Source organism: Symphodus melops (genome assembly GCF_947650265.1).
Source record: "Symphodus melops genome assembly, chromosome: 9".
In the NCBI taxonomy this organism is placed as follows: domain Eukaryota; kingdom Metazoa; phylum Chordata; class Actinopteri; order Labriformes; family Labridae; genus Symphodus; species Symphodus melops.
Window position 1 is genome coordinate 27485739 of NC_136699.1, and position 13971 is coordinate 27499709.

Below are 13971 nucleotides of genomic sequence, written 5' to 3' on the forward strand. Positions count from 1 at the left end.
TAATGTGTATTCATCAGTATGTATTGACTAACAGATGTATAACGACTGTTATAAAGGGATATAAGACAGTTCTATTAACAGAAGTCTGTCTTTGTTGACATTGATGTGTTGTTGCTGACATATGAAGCAGTAAGTTGGGAGCAGCTATGATGTTTGAATGTAAAGGCTTTATATGAAACAGTTACAGTGTAAGGATCCTTCTTCTCTCCTGATATCTTCTCTTCTTTCTGTCACTCTGTTTCCTTGGAGGCTGCTGTGTTGGGTAGCTCAAGTTCTTCACACAGCTCATGTGGAACCTTGTAATGAATAAACTGATGGAGAGTGAGAGAGACTTTCATCTACTTGTGTTATTTTGTGTCGACAGTCTAAAGTCTCTTTGGTAAAGAAAAGGAGTTCAGCAGATCCTGATGCAGAGTGACCACAGTCAGATCAGGTCCAGGTTGAGTTTACTGAAGACCTTTAACCCTCAATAAGAATCCTGCAGTCAGAATACAAAATCAATAAAATGCACAGGATGAAAGAAGAGTGCAGAGGATACTGGGCACAAAACTGCAGCAGTCTTTGAACACAAACTGAATGAACACACCTGGAGATGTCATCTGTCATTCTGGATTTACTCCACAAATTGTTAGAAGAAACAATCAAAAAGCGTTATAACCTTCAGTGTGTAGAACTAAATGGAATATGGAAACAAAGCCTTCAATTGTGTGAATGTTTGTTCTGGTATCATTTCTCTCTTTGGCTTCCTTTTTGCTGCTTCACTGTGTTCAAAAGGCCAGCTCCACTTGGACTGTTCTAAACCTCCCTCCAACAGTGGTAGGTTCAGACTCTGTAGTGTCTGGCAGTGTTTGAAGGAGAGAGACCGGAGAGTAAAGAGTTAATTTTTTTAAGAGTAACAACGTTAGAGAAAAGGGTGCTACTTAGTTTGATTTTATGTTTTGTGTGTGTCCATTGAATTATAAGTACATTTAAAAGTTAGTCAGTGATAAATCATCATTTTCAGAGTTAATTGCTTAGTGTTTGATGTTAATATTGTCATGTTTTGGTTTGTTTGTGTCTCTTCCCCACGTGTGTGTGTTTTGTTTTCCCTGTCTGTCACTCCCTCTGTGTTTCCCTAACCTTCAATCAGTGTCCACAGGTGTGGCTCATGACAATCACCGGGTTACTTAAGATGGCTCCTGCCAGGAGGCCAGCGCCAGATTATTGTTGTTCCACAGTGGTTAGTAGCTCTCCGTGTTCTCTCGTGTTTTCAGTGCTCCTGAAGGAAAGAAAAAGAAAAAACATCTGGTTTAGTTACAGTGTGAACAGTACAGAGTCAGCAAACCTCTAATCCCAGTCAAGTCTCCAGTCCCAAGAACTCAAGTCCCAGTCAGTGAAGATAAATCCAAGTCCAGTCCCCATGACCTGTTAATATCAGTTCACATCAACCCTCAGGTTTCTGTCTGAGGGCTTCACGTATACTGGACTAGTTCTCCTAGGTGTGCAGTAATTCACTGTCTTTGTGATGGGGGACTGATGACTAGTACTTCAGATTTTGTGTGGTGACTTGTAAAAAGTTGTGTGACATCCACGAGTTTCTTTCTGAAAGGCCCCTTTAGACACACATCTGTGTTGCTTTACAGTGAACCATTCATTTCAAAGCTAAATGTGGTGTGTGAGTGGAGGGTCCATGGAGTCACTGTCTCTGTAACTGTGACACTCATTGATGTTCCTCCACTCATTTGCACCATTGAGTTAGGATTGGCCAGCTTAGACTGCACTGTGTCGACCTCCTGGAAAGAGCATTGAAGACAGCAACTTCAACTTGAAAGCATGTACTGTTGGTGACAGCTTTATCCCATTCAGGTCCAGGAAAAGTTCCTGAAGCAGCTCAAAGGTGTAGCACAGAGCCGAGGGCTATGCAAGGTTGAGGGCATCAATCAGTCCCATAAGCAACGTGCAAGCTTTGGCTGTGCTGCTGCATCCTGTCAATACCTCCTTCCCTTCAAGAAGAATGGAAACATCTACTGGTTCTTCTCCATCAGTACCATGGACCACCAGGATCTGGACTATGTGTTGAGTGGCATCACTGTGACTGTCCTCCTGCAGAACATTCAAAACTATACGTGGCCTTCTATAGACTATTACAAGAAGTGTTGTAAGAAGTATCTTAAAGTCATGCCTGAGTCAAAGTCTTTACATTTGGTGGTAAAATACGACTTTGATGCAGAACAACATGTGATTCAAATCACCTGGACATGTGGGACTCCAGTAAAGCTCTTCAGCTATTTGATATGATACTGTGCTAAGAACAATGTGATAACAGACTGATGTGTAAAACAAGGACACAGACATGTGAAGCATACATGTATTTACATGTATTTGTTTAGTAGGACAAGCTCAAATGGGTTGCATGAATACTGAGTTTATGTTTCTGGTTAAAGTCAAAGTTTCTTCACTCAAAGGTTATTTCATGAAACAATGAAACCTTTCTGTGTTTGTTGTTTCTTGCTCTACCAAAAACATAGTGAAGTGTGACTTCAAAGCCAGGTATAAGTGAGTTTAGAAATGAAGAGGTAAGCAGGTTTAGCAGGTGTTGCACATTGCAGGTAAGCAATGTGTTTAGCATTTTCCTGATCTTGACTTCCTTAAGAAGCTGCTGTCTCTCCATCTCAACACTGTCCCTACTTTCTCCACTTGGGTGTGGAGGAAGGTGGTTGACCTCCGCCCTCTTTGCTCTCTTGACATTTTTTGCAGGATTTTTCTCAGCAGGGGATTTCCTTGGTGATATCAAGCTCAGGACCAGGTACTTCACGCCTTCTCATTTTGGAACAGTAATTAGCCATCTTGTATTTCAGGCGCTGCTGCCACCCGTACATGCCTGAAAATGAGCTGCCAGCTTCTCTAAGGCATGGTGGCTTTTTTACCAGAGCTTCTACAACTGCCAATATTTGAGGAGCAGTAGGATAGGCAGTGAAGTGGAATATTTGGTCAGCAAGTTTCTCAAGTATGTCAGAGTTCATGCTTGGATTCTGAAGGAGGGAGCCATCATTTTCATAAGCCACATGTCCTGCTTGAAGGAGGATGTCAACATGAAATGAAAAGGTGGGTATCACAACATGAGTTGGCCATGGTTCAGATGGATGCTCTGGTGGCTGTGCTAGAATGATGGTGTCAGATGAGCTAACCGAGGAACTGTCATCCAGGAAAGACAGAGTCATGGAGTCGGGAGTGGAGGATGCAGCAGGTTCATTGATGGGGCTCAATGTGAGAAGAACAGAAGGTTCACTTTGAACCACTTTGACTGTGTCTTTGTCCTGAATAATATCAGTTGATGTTAGAGTGAAGAATTGGTGATCAAAGTCTTTGTCCAGGTCCATAACAGTAAAACTCTGTGATAGATTAAAGCCAAAAGTTCTTATACTGTAAAAGGAATCCCAGCTGGTAGGGTTCACTTATGAGTTTGAGTCTCTTCGATTATAACTCCAAGAGACACTTTTAGAAAATCATGCTCCTGCTTCTAATGCCATCTTGCTGCCGTAATAATAGATCTTAGTCTTGTTGATTGTATAATATGTCATGTGTATCTACCTCTGATGGTTTTGTGAGGGTGCTGTGGGTTTATGGGCGGGATATGTCAGCGAGAGCCTTTATGTGTGTACATTGTATGTAACTGTGTCTGTATTCAATTGTATTGATTGTGTTTTTGTATTCTTGAAAACGAGATGGATCATCTCAAGGGGATATCCAACAAATAAACAGAATGTGTATGATTCTAAGTCGTAGCTGGGCAGGGCCTGACATCCTCATAGCCTTGGTCAAGCAGAACTGAAAAACAAAGATAAAGAACAAGGAGACAATTCAATGAGACGACAGGGAAAGAGACTGTGACATGTAACAGCAAGCATTTTAAAAAACAGCTCAAATGTGGAATAATTCAACAAATAAGTCAAGAGGAGACGGTTCATAACAATAAGGCACACACTGGTTTGAAGGGATACTTGACCTACTTTGATAAACAGATATGGTGTTTAAGAGAAACCATTCCTCCAGCGTATAGATGTGATTATATTGTTTGATGATATCCAGCTGTACTGCTCTTTTAAGCCTGAAGCTGAGCTCCCTACTCCATTGTCTCATAGAAATTAAAGAATGGCTGAGCGAAAACTCTCTGCAGCTCAATGCAGACAGAAACACTGGTTGTTGCCCCTGATGACTTAATTCCAGGGATTAAGCAGTTCTTGGGGGACCTAGGCCAGTCCGTGAAGCCTAGTCTTAGAAACCTGGGAGTTACTTTCAACAAAGACATGTCTTTAGTGCAGCTCTGTAAGTAGCTGACGAGGAACTGAGGAAAATCTCCAAACTCAGAAACATGGTTTCACAGAATGATTTAGAGCTTATCATCCACACTTTTGTGTCTTCATGTTTAGACGACTGTAACAGTTTGTTTTCCTGTCTAAACAAGAAAGAACTCTCCAGAATGCAATTAATACAAAACTCTGCAGCAAGAATTCTGACCTGTACTAATAGGAGGACCCACATGTCCCCTATTCTAAAAGAACTCCACTGGCTGCAAGTGTCCTATAGGTTCAGGTTTAAAATTCTGGTTCTGGCTTTCAGAGCCTTGCATGGTCAGGCTCCCTCGTATATCAGGGATCTGATCCAGCCTTACACTCCTGTGCGAGCTCTGAGGTCTATGGATCAGAACCTGATGAAGGTCCCTCCAGCTCTTTATCGCACTAGAGGTGAGCGGTCTTTCCAGGTTGTTGCTCCGAGGCTCTGGAATGAACTTCCACCGTCTTTGTGCTCTATTGAATCAGTTGACACCTTCAAGAGTGAACTGAAGACACTTCTATTTGTCCAGGCTTTTAATGAGCTCCTTTTAGGCCTGCTAGGACTTTTGGATTGTCTTGGCTTTGTATATTACGTGTGATGTTTTTTTTAAACTTTGTTGTGAAGCACTTTGTGACCTCTGTCTGTGAAAGGTGCTATATAAATAACATTTACTGACTTACACTTTCATCAACTTCTATCATCACACAGGATATCAGATATCAAAGCAGTGAAGGATCAATCTGACACCATAAACAAGCTTCCTTCAATAAACACGTATCAAGCTGTGACCTTTGACTCCCTGTTGCTATGGTGATTATTAGACTTTGGTATTTCCTGGTGTCAGGAGACTCTGTCCTGTTGTGACGCAGATCTGTTCTCTGTTGAAGGTAAGAGACACTTTTACCTGTTTTTAAGACTCTCTGTTTAAGTGTCTAAAGAGCTGTAAGCTAACAGTTAGCCACCAGGTTCATTAGCTGCTCTGACTACAGTAGAAGTGAAGGAGACACAATGATCCTCAGTCACCATGCAGGCTATGCTAACCATGCTAACATGCTAACAGGTGGACTGAAGACGAGCCCGCTCTGGAAAGTTTCTGTCACTGAGTTCATCACTTGATCTTCAGTGATTGAAATATTTGAGTGTTGTTCTGAACATCATGTTGATTTAAATACTTTTCTTAATAAAGTTTTTTTTACAGTGAAACTCATTCTGATCAAATCCATAAGAAGTTGTTGTAAGTCAATCAGCTGACTGTGTTCTTGGTTAATCAATGACTTGATGGACGTGTTTGAAGGTTGTTTTTAATCCTTTTATGATTCAAAGTCCTGCAGTGACGCCTCCTCTGATAAGATCAAACTTTATTGATGCTCGAGGATTAATTCAAATGTTTCAGCAGAACAAAGACAGAAAAGAGTTGAAATAAAAATGATAAAATTCATCAAATGACAACAAGATGATGACAGACTTTTTCACACAGTGATTCATGTCCCAGTTCCAGACTGTGCAGTGAAGACATTCAGAAGATACAACTAGTTTAGTACTTCAGCTCATAGATGGATCAGAGCATGGGCAGAGAGGGGGAGGGCCCAGGACGCTGACCAATGGGAGACTTGGCCTTCACATTTACATATTTTTCTATATGAACACTTTCTGTGATTAAATGAAAAATTGGATGAAATATGTTGTGGTTTCTCAAGGAAAGGGGCGATCAACGAGAGAGAGAGAGAGAGCTACAAAGCACAGTCAGCTGTTTGTTGGTAGCAGTTAGGGGCGATCGAGGAGAGAGAGAGAGAGAGAGAGAGAGAGAGAGTCAGCTGGTTGTTGGTAGCAGTTAGGGACGATCGAGGAGAGAGAGAGAGAGAGTCAGCTGGTTGTTGGTAGCAGCTAGGGGCGATCGAGGAGAGAGAGAGAGAGTCAGCTGGTTGTTGGTAGCAGTTAGGGGCGATCGAGGAGAGAGAGAGAGAGTTCCAAACCACAGTGAGCTGTTTGTTGGTACGAGTTAGGGGCGATCGAGGAGAGAGAGAGAGAGAGAGAGAGAGAGAGAGTCAGCTGGTTGTTGGTAGCAGTTAGGGGCGATCGAGGAGAGAGAGAGAGAGTCAGCTGGTTGTTGGTAGCAGTTAGGGGCGATCGAGGAGAGAGCGAGAGAGAGAGTCAGCTGGTTGTTGGTAGCAGTTAGGGGCGATCGAGGAGAGAGAGAGAGAGTCAGCTGGTTTTTGGTTGCAGTTAGGGGCGATCGAGGAGAGAGAGAGAGAGTCAGCTGGTTGTTGGTAGCAGTTAGGGGCGATCGAGGAGAGAGAGAGAGAGAGAGTCAGCTGGTTGTTGGTAGCAGTTAGGGGCGATCGAGGAGAGAGAGAGAGGGTCAGCTGGTTGTTGGTAGCAGTTAGGGGCGATCGAGGAGAGAGAGAGAGAGAGAGTCGGCTGGTTGTTGGTAGCAGTTAGGGGCGATCGAGGAGAGAGAGAGAGAGAGTCAGCTGGTTGTTGGTAGCAGTTAGGGGCGATGAAGGAGAGAGAGAGAGAGTCAGCTGGTTTTTGGTTGCAGTTAGGGGCGATCGAGGAGAGAGAGAGAGAGTCAGCTGGTTGTTGGTAGCAGTTAAGGGCGATCGAGGAGAGAGAGAGAGAGAGAGTCAGCTGGTTGTTTTTAGCAGTTAGGGGCGATCGAGGAGAGAGAGAGAGAGAGAGTCAGCTGGTTGTTGGTAGCAGTTAGGGGCGATCGAGGAGAGAGAGAGAGAGAGAGTCAGCTGGTTGTTGGTAGCAGTTAGGGGCGATCGAGGAGAGAGAGAGAGAGTCAGCTGGTTTTTGGTTGCAGTTAGGGGCGATCGAGGAGAGAGAGAGAGAGTCAGCTGGTTGTTGGTAGCAGTTAGGGGCGATCGAGGAGAGAGAGAGAGAGAGAGTCAGCTGGTTGTTGGTAGCAGTTAGGGGCGATCGAGGAGAGAGAGAGAGAGTCAGCTGGTTTTTGGTTGCAGTTAGGGGCGATCGAGGAGAGAGAGAGAGAGTCAGCTGGTTGTTGGTAGCAGTTAGGGGCGATCGAGGAGAGAGAGAGAGAGAGAGAGTCAGCTGGTTGTTGGTAGCAGTTAGGGGCGATCGAGGAGAGAGAGAGAGGGTCAGCTGGTTGTTGGTAGCAGTTAGGGGCGATCGAGGAGAGAGAGAGAGAGAGAGTCGGCTGGTTGTTGGTAGCAGTTAGGGGCGATCGAGGAGAGAGAGAGAGAGAGAGTCGGCTGGTTGTTGGTAGCAGTTAGGGGCGATCGAGGAGAGAGAGAGAGAGAGTCAGCTGGTTGTTGGTAGCAGTTAGGGGCGATCGAGGAGAGAGAGAGAGAGTCAGCTGGTTTTTGGTTGCAGTTAGGGGCGATCGAGGAGAGAGAGAGAGAGTCAGCTGGTTGTTGGTAGCAGTTAGGGGCGATCGAGGAGAGAGAGAGAGAGAGAGTCAGCTGGTTGTTTTTAGCAGTTAGGGGCGATCGAGGAGAGAGAGAGAGAGAGAGTCAGCTGGTTGTTGGTAGCAGTTAGGGGCGATCGAGGAGAGAGAGAGAGAGAGCTCAGAGGAGTCAGAACATGAGGAGGCTCCACATTGACTGTTTGACCTGATCACATTATAAATGGAGCAGAATGAACAACAGGAAGTTAACGTTGGATCACTTCCTGTTTTTCTGTCAACAACCCGGGCTGGGTTAGACCGTTCTGAATCCATTAATGACACAGTATTAAAGAACACATGCTGTGAGGCTCGCCCTCTGTTATTCTGCACACACACACACACACACACACACACACACACACACACACACACTGTGTGTGTGTGTGTGTGTGTGTGTTATATTTCAGTGTGTAGGAGAAGCAGGTAGATGTAATGTTTGTAGTGATGATGATGATGATGAAGGTGATGATGATGATGAAGGTGATGATGATGATGATGATGATGATGATGATGATGATGATGAAGGTGATGATGATGATGATGATGATGATGATGATGATGAAGGTGATGATGATGATGATGGTGATGATGATGATGAAGATGATGATGATGGTGATGATGGTGGTGCTGATGAAGGTGATGATGATGATGATGATGATGATGGTGATGATGATGATGATGATGATGGTGCTGATGAAGGTGATGATGATGGTGCTGATGAAGGTGATGATGATGATGATGGTGATGATGATGATGATGGTGATGATGATGAAGGTGATGATGATGATGATGGTGATGATGATGATGAAGGTGATGATGATGATGATGATGGTGATGATGATGATGATGATGGTGGTGATGAAGGTGATGATGATGGTGATGGTGAAGGTGATGATGATGATGATGATGGTGATGATGAAGGTGATGATGATGATGATGATGATGAAGGTGATGATGATGATGATGATGAAGGTGATGATGATGATGATGATGATGATGGTGATGATGAAGGTGATGATGATGATGATGATGATAATGAAGGTGATGATGATGATGATGATGATGATGGTGATGATGATGATGATGGTGATGATGACGGTGATGATGATGATGATGAAGGTGATGATGATGATGATGATGATGAAGGTGATGATGATGATGATGATGAAGGTGATGATGATGATAATGAAGGTGATGATGATGATAATGAAGGTGATGATGATGATGATGATGGTGATGATGATGATGATGATGGTGATGATGATGATGATGGTGATGATGGTGATGATGATGGTGATGATGATGGTGGTGATGATGATGATGATGATGAAGGTGATGATGATGATGATGATGGTGATGATGATGATGGTGATGATGATGGTGATGATGATGATGATGATGATGATGATGGTGATGATGATGATGATGATGGTGATGATGATGATGGTGATGATGATGAAGGTGATGATGATGATGGTGATGATGATGGTGATGATGATGGTGGTGATGATGATGATGATGATGGTGATGATGATGATGATGGTGATGGTGATGATGATGATGATGATGATGATGATGATGATGGTGATGATGATGATGGTGATGATGATGATGATGATGATGAAGGTGATGATGATGATGATGATGATGATGATGATGGTGATGATGAAGGTGATGATGATGATGGTGATGATGAAGGTGATGATGATGATGATGGTGATGATGATGATGATGATGGTGATGATGAAGGTGATGATGATGATGATGATGATGATGATGAAGGTGATGATGATGATGATGATGATGGTGATGATGAAGGTGATGATGATGATGATGGTGATGATGATGATGATGGTGATGATGATGAAGGTGATGATGATGAAGGTGATGATGAAGGTGATGATGATGATGAAGGTGATGATGATGATGATGGTGATGATGATGAAGGTGATGATGGTGATGATGATGATGATGATGATGATGGTGATGATGAAGGTGATGATGATGATGATGATGGTGATGATGATGAAGGTGATGATGATGAAGGTGATGATGAAGGTGATGATGATGATGATGATGATGAAGGTGGTGATGATGATGATGAAGGTGATGATGATGATGAAGGTGATGATGATGATGATGATGAAGGTGATGATGATGATGATGATGATGATGAAGGTGATGATGATGATGATGGTGATGATGGTGATGATGAAGATGATGATGATGATGATGATGATGATGATGATGATGATGGTGATGATGATGATGGTGATGATGATGATGAAGGTGATGATGGTGATGATGATGATGAAGGTGATGATGATGATGATGATGATGATGATGATGAAGGTGCGTCCTCCACAGGTGAAGCTCTTTGACTGGATGTGACTCCAGCAGCTGAACTGGGTCAGTGTTGCCATAGTGACAGAGGTCAGCTCTTCCAGCAGGGGGCGCTCTGCTATGGATCAGTGTGAGGACACAGAGGAGGGAGTCCCTCCCTCTAAAACCTCTCTGTGTGAGGAACAGGAAGCTCTGAGGTGAGATCACCATCTCTAACTGTCCATGACTCTTCTCCATGTCACAGCATCCCTCCACCTTCATCACTCCATCATCATCATCATCATCATCATCATCATCATCATCATCATCAGTGTCTCAGCTGCTGCTCACAGTAACTAATAATGTAGTGTGTTTGTATCAGGATGCAGGACCAGAGAGCAGCCTGTCCTGGACCCAGCTGTGTGTCCATGAAGAGTGACCGGTCTAAAGATCTTGGTCTTCACTTTAAAGATGGACGTGGTGCTGATGGAAGGTAAGAGTCATCCTCATGGATCAAGAGACTAAACTTTATAATGACTCAGAGATCATTGATGACGTTGTGCTCTGATCACAGACTGTGAGCAGGCTCTGATGGAAACACGTCACTTTACTGGAGCAGACATGTACAGTCAGGACCATTTGACCCCAGTCAGGCAGACACCATCAGATCCAGTGTGTACATGGATCCTGATCCCAACAACAGTCAGGACCGTTTGACCCCAGTCAGGCAGACACCATCAGATCCAGTGTGTACATGGATCCTGATCCCAACAACAGTCAGGACCGTTTGACCCCAGTCAGGCAGACACCATCAGATCCAGTGTGTACATGGATCCTGATCCCAACAACAGTCAGGACCGTTTGACCCCAGTCAGGCAGACTCCATCAGATCCAGTGTGTACATGGATCCTGATCCCAACAACAGTCAGGACCATTTGACCCCAGTCAGGCAGACACCATCAGATCCAGTGTGTACATGGATCCTGATCCCAACAACAGTCAGGACTGTTTGACCCCAGTCTGTCAGACACCATCAGATCCAGTGTGTACATGGATCTTGATCCCAACAACAGTCATGACCGTTTGACCCCAGTCAGGCAGACTCCATCAGATCCAGTGTGTACATGGATCCTGATTCCAACAACAGTCAGGACCGTTTGACCCCAGTCAGACAGACACCATCAGATCCAGTGTGTACATGGATCCTGATCCCAACAACAGTCAGGACCGTTTGACCCCAGTCAGGCAGACACCATCAGATCCAGTGTGTACATGGATCCTGATCCCAACAACAGCATGAACAACTGTGGAGAACTTCAGCTCTGCCTCCTGATTACTGATGATCCATCTGCTAGTTTGAACTGGAACAATCTGATTAAAGATGATCTTTGTTCATGAAGCAGCTGTTGGTTTGTATCAGGATGCAGGACCAGAGACCCGACTCTCCTGGACCCAGCTGTGTGTCCATGAAGAGTGACCTCTCTATGGGTCGTCTTATTACCTTTAAAGATGGACGTGGTGCTGATGGAAGGTAAGAATTAAAAATCCAGTGAATGTTCTGACTCTGTGGTTCAAAGACTCATATCTTGGCTCAGAGCTTCATCATATATGACCCATTGTTTTCTTGTGTGATATGTCCTGTCACAGAGTTCAACAGGAGAGCTCCCAGGTTCACAGAGATCCATCAGACCAGCAGGATCTAACAGACCTGGACTCCATCTTTATGGTGTGTTATTTCATAAACTACCATTACAAGAATGTAATGCTAAGCTATTGTTGTGTTTAGAGCAGCTGACCTTCAGACTGACACATGAACCACATGTTGAGTTCTTCCACTTTATAGGAAATATCCAGTGTCTCCTTCTGTTCCAGCGGCTGGAGGAGAACATCATCACCTTTGTGAAGAACGAGCTGAAGAGAGTCCAGAGGGCTCTGAGTCCAGATTACCCAGAATGCTTAGAGAGTCAGAGTGAGGATGAAGAGCAGAGGAGAAGCTGTAAAGAGGCATTTTTGAAGATCACTCTCCACTTCCTGAGGAGAATGAAGCAGGAGGAGCTGGCTGACTGTCTGCAGAGCAGTAAGAACATCTGAACAGATTTCATATTTTAGAAAAAGGACAAAGAGGTTTAAACTCAGATAGTCATGTGATCTATATCAGGATCTGTTCATTGATCTCAGTTCTGTCTTTATTCAGAAACGTTTGCTGCAGAGTGCCGGCGTAAACTGAAATCTAACCTGAAGGAGAAGTTCCAGTGTGTGTTTGAGGGGATCGCTAAAGCAGGAAACCCAACCCTTCTGAACCAGATCTACACAGAGCTCTTAATCACAGAGGGAGGGACTGGAGAGGTCAATGAGGAACACGAGGTCAGACAGATTGAAACAGCATCCAGGAAACCAGACAGAGCAGAAACAACCATCAGACAAGAAGACATCTTTAAAGCCTCACCTGGAAGAGATGAACCAATCAGAAGAGTGATGACCAAGGGAGTGGCTGGCATCGGGAAAACAGTCTTAACACAGAAGTTCACTCTGGACTGGGCTGAAGACAAAGCCAACCAGGACATACACTTCACATTTCCATTCACTTTCAGAGAGCTGAATGTGCTGAAAGAGAAAAAGTTCAGCTTGGTGGAACTTGTTCATCACTTCTTTCCTGAAACCAAAGAAGCAGGAATCTGCAGGTCTGAAGAGTTCCAGGTGGTGTTCATCTTTGACGGTCTGGATGAGTGTCGACTTCCTCTGGACTTTAAAAACAACCAGACCCTGACTGATGTCACAGAGTCCACCTCAGTGGATGTGCTGCTGACAAACCTCATCAGGGGGAATCTGCTTCCCTCTGCTCGCCTCTGGATAACCACACGACCTGCAGCAGCCAATCAGATCCCTCCTGAGTATGTTGACATAGTGACAGAGGTCAGAGGGTTCACTGACCCACAGAAGGACGAGTACTTCAGGAAGAGATTCAGAGATGAGGAGCAGGCCAGCAGGATCATCTCCCACATCAAGACATCCAGAAGCCTCCACATCATGTGCCACATCCCGGTCTTCTGCTGGATCACTGCTACAGTTCTGGAGGATGTGCTGAAGACCAGAGAGGGAGGAGAGCTGCCCAAGACCCTGACTGAGATGTACATCCACTTCCTGGTGGTTCAGTCCAAACTGAAGAACATCAAGTATGATGGAGGAGCTGAGACAGATCCACACTGGAGTCCAGAGAGCAGGAAGATGATTGAGTCTCTGGGAAAACTGGCTTTTGAGCAGCTGCAGAAAGGAAACCTGATCTTCTATGAGTCAGACCTGACAGAGTGTGGCATCGATAGCAGAGCAGCCTCAGTGTACTCAGGAGTGTTCACACAGATCTTTAAAGAGGAGAGAGGACTGTACCAGGACAAGGTGTTCTGCTTCATCCATCTGAGTGTTCAGGAGTTTCTGGCTGCTCTTCATGTCCATCTGACCTTCATCAACTCTGGAGTCAATCTGATGTCAGAGAAACAAACAACATCCAGGTGGTCTAAAGTATTCAGAAAAAAACCTAACCCAACATTTTTATACCAGAGTGCTGTGGACCAGGCCTTAGAGAGTCCACATGGACACCTGGACTTGTTCCTCCGCTTCCTCCTCGGTCTTTCTCTACAGACCAATCAGAATCACCTACGAGGTCTGCTGACACACACAGGAAGTGGCTCACAGACCAATCAGGAAACAGTCGAGTACATCAAGAAGAAGATCAGTGAGGATCTGTCTGCAGAGAAAAACATCAATCTGTTCCACTGTCTGAATGAACTGAATGATCGTTCTCTAGTGGAGGAGATCCAACAGTCCCTGAGATCAGGACGTCTCTCCACAGATAAACTGTCTCCTGCTCAGTGGTCAGCTCTGGTCTTCATCTTACTGTCATCAGAAAAAGGTCTGGATGTGTTTGAACT

At 44.5% G+C, this 13971-nt stretch overlaps 3 protein-coding genes and 1 long non-coding RNA gene across 4 annotated transcripts in view; 3 read left to right on the forward strand and 1 right to left on the reverse strand.

The window, feature by feature from the left end:
* The window catches only part of LOC306829463 (uncharacterized protein), a 187396-nt gene that overhangs the window by 98746 nt on the left and 74679 nt on the right, over positions 1-13971 (reverse strand).
* Positions 1-13971, forward strand: part of LOC306828953 (NLR family CARD domain-containing protein 3-like) — a 35748-nt gene that overhangs the window by 12694 nt on the left and 9083 nt on the right. The gene's annotated exons all lie outside the window — the stretch shown is intronic.
* Positions 5987-7211, forward strand: LOC306828969. The gene is made up of 2 exons (XR_013779815.1): positions 5987-6937; positions 6988-7211. It is a non-coding gene; the product is annotated as an uncharacterized lncRNA (long non-coding RNA).
* Positions 9939-13123, forward strand: LOC306829394 (NACHT, LRR and PYD domains-containing protein 3-like). Its single transcript, XM_079352437.1, is given in 7 exon segments — positions 9939-10263; positions 10428-10538; positions 11466-11576; positions 11693-11771; positions 11918-12122; positions 12240-12971; positions 12974-13123. Coding segments are annotated over 7 exon segments (1359 nt in total). The 5' UTR covers positions 9939-10186; the 3' UTR covers positions 13018-13123.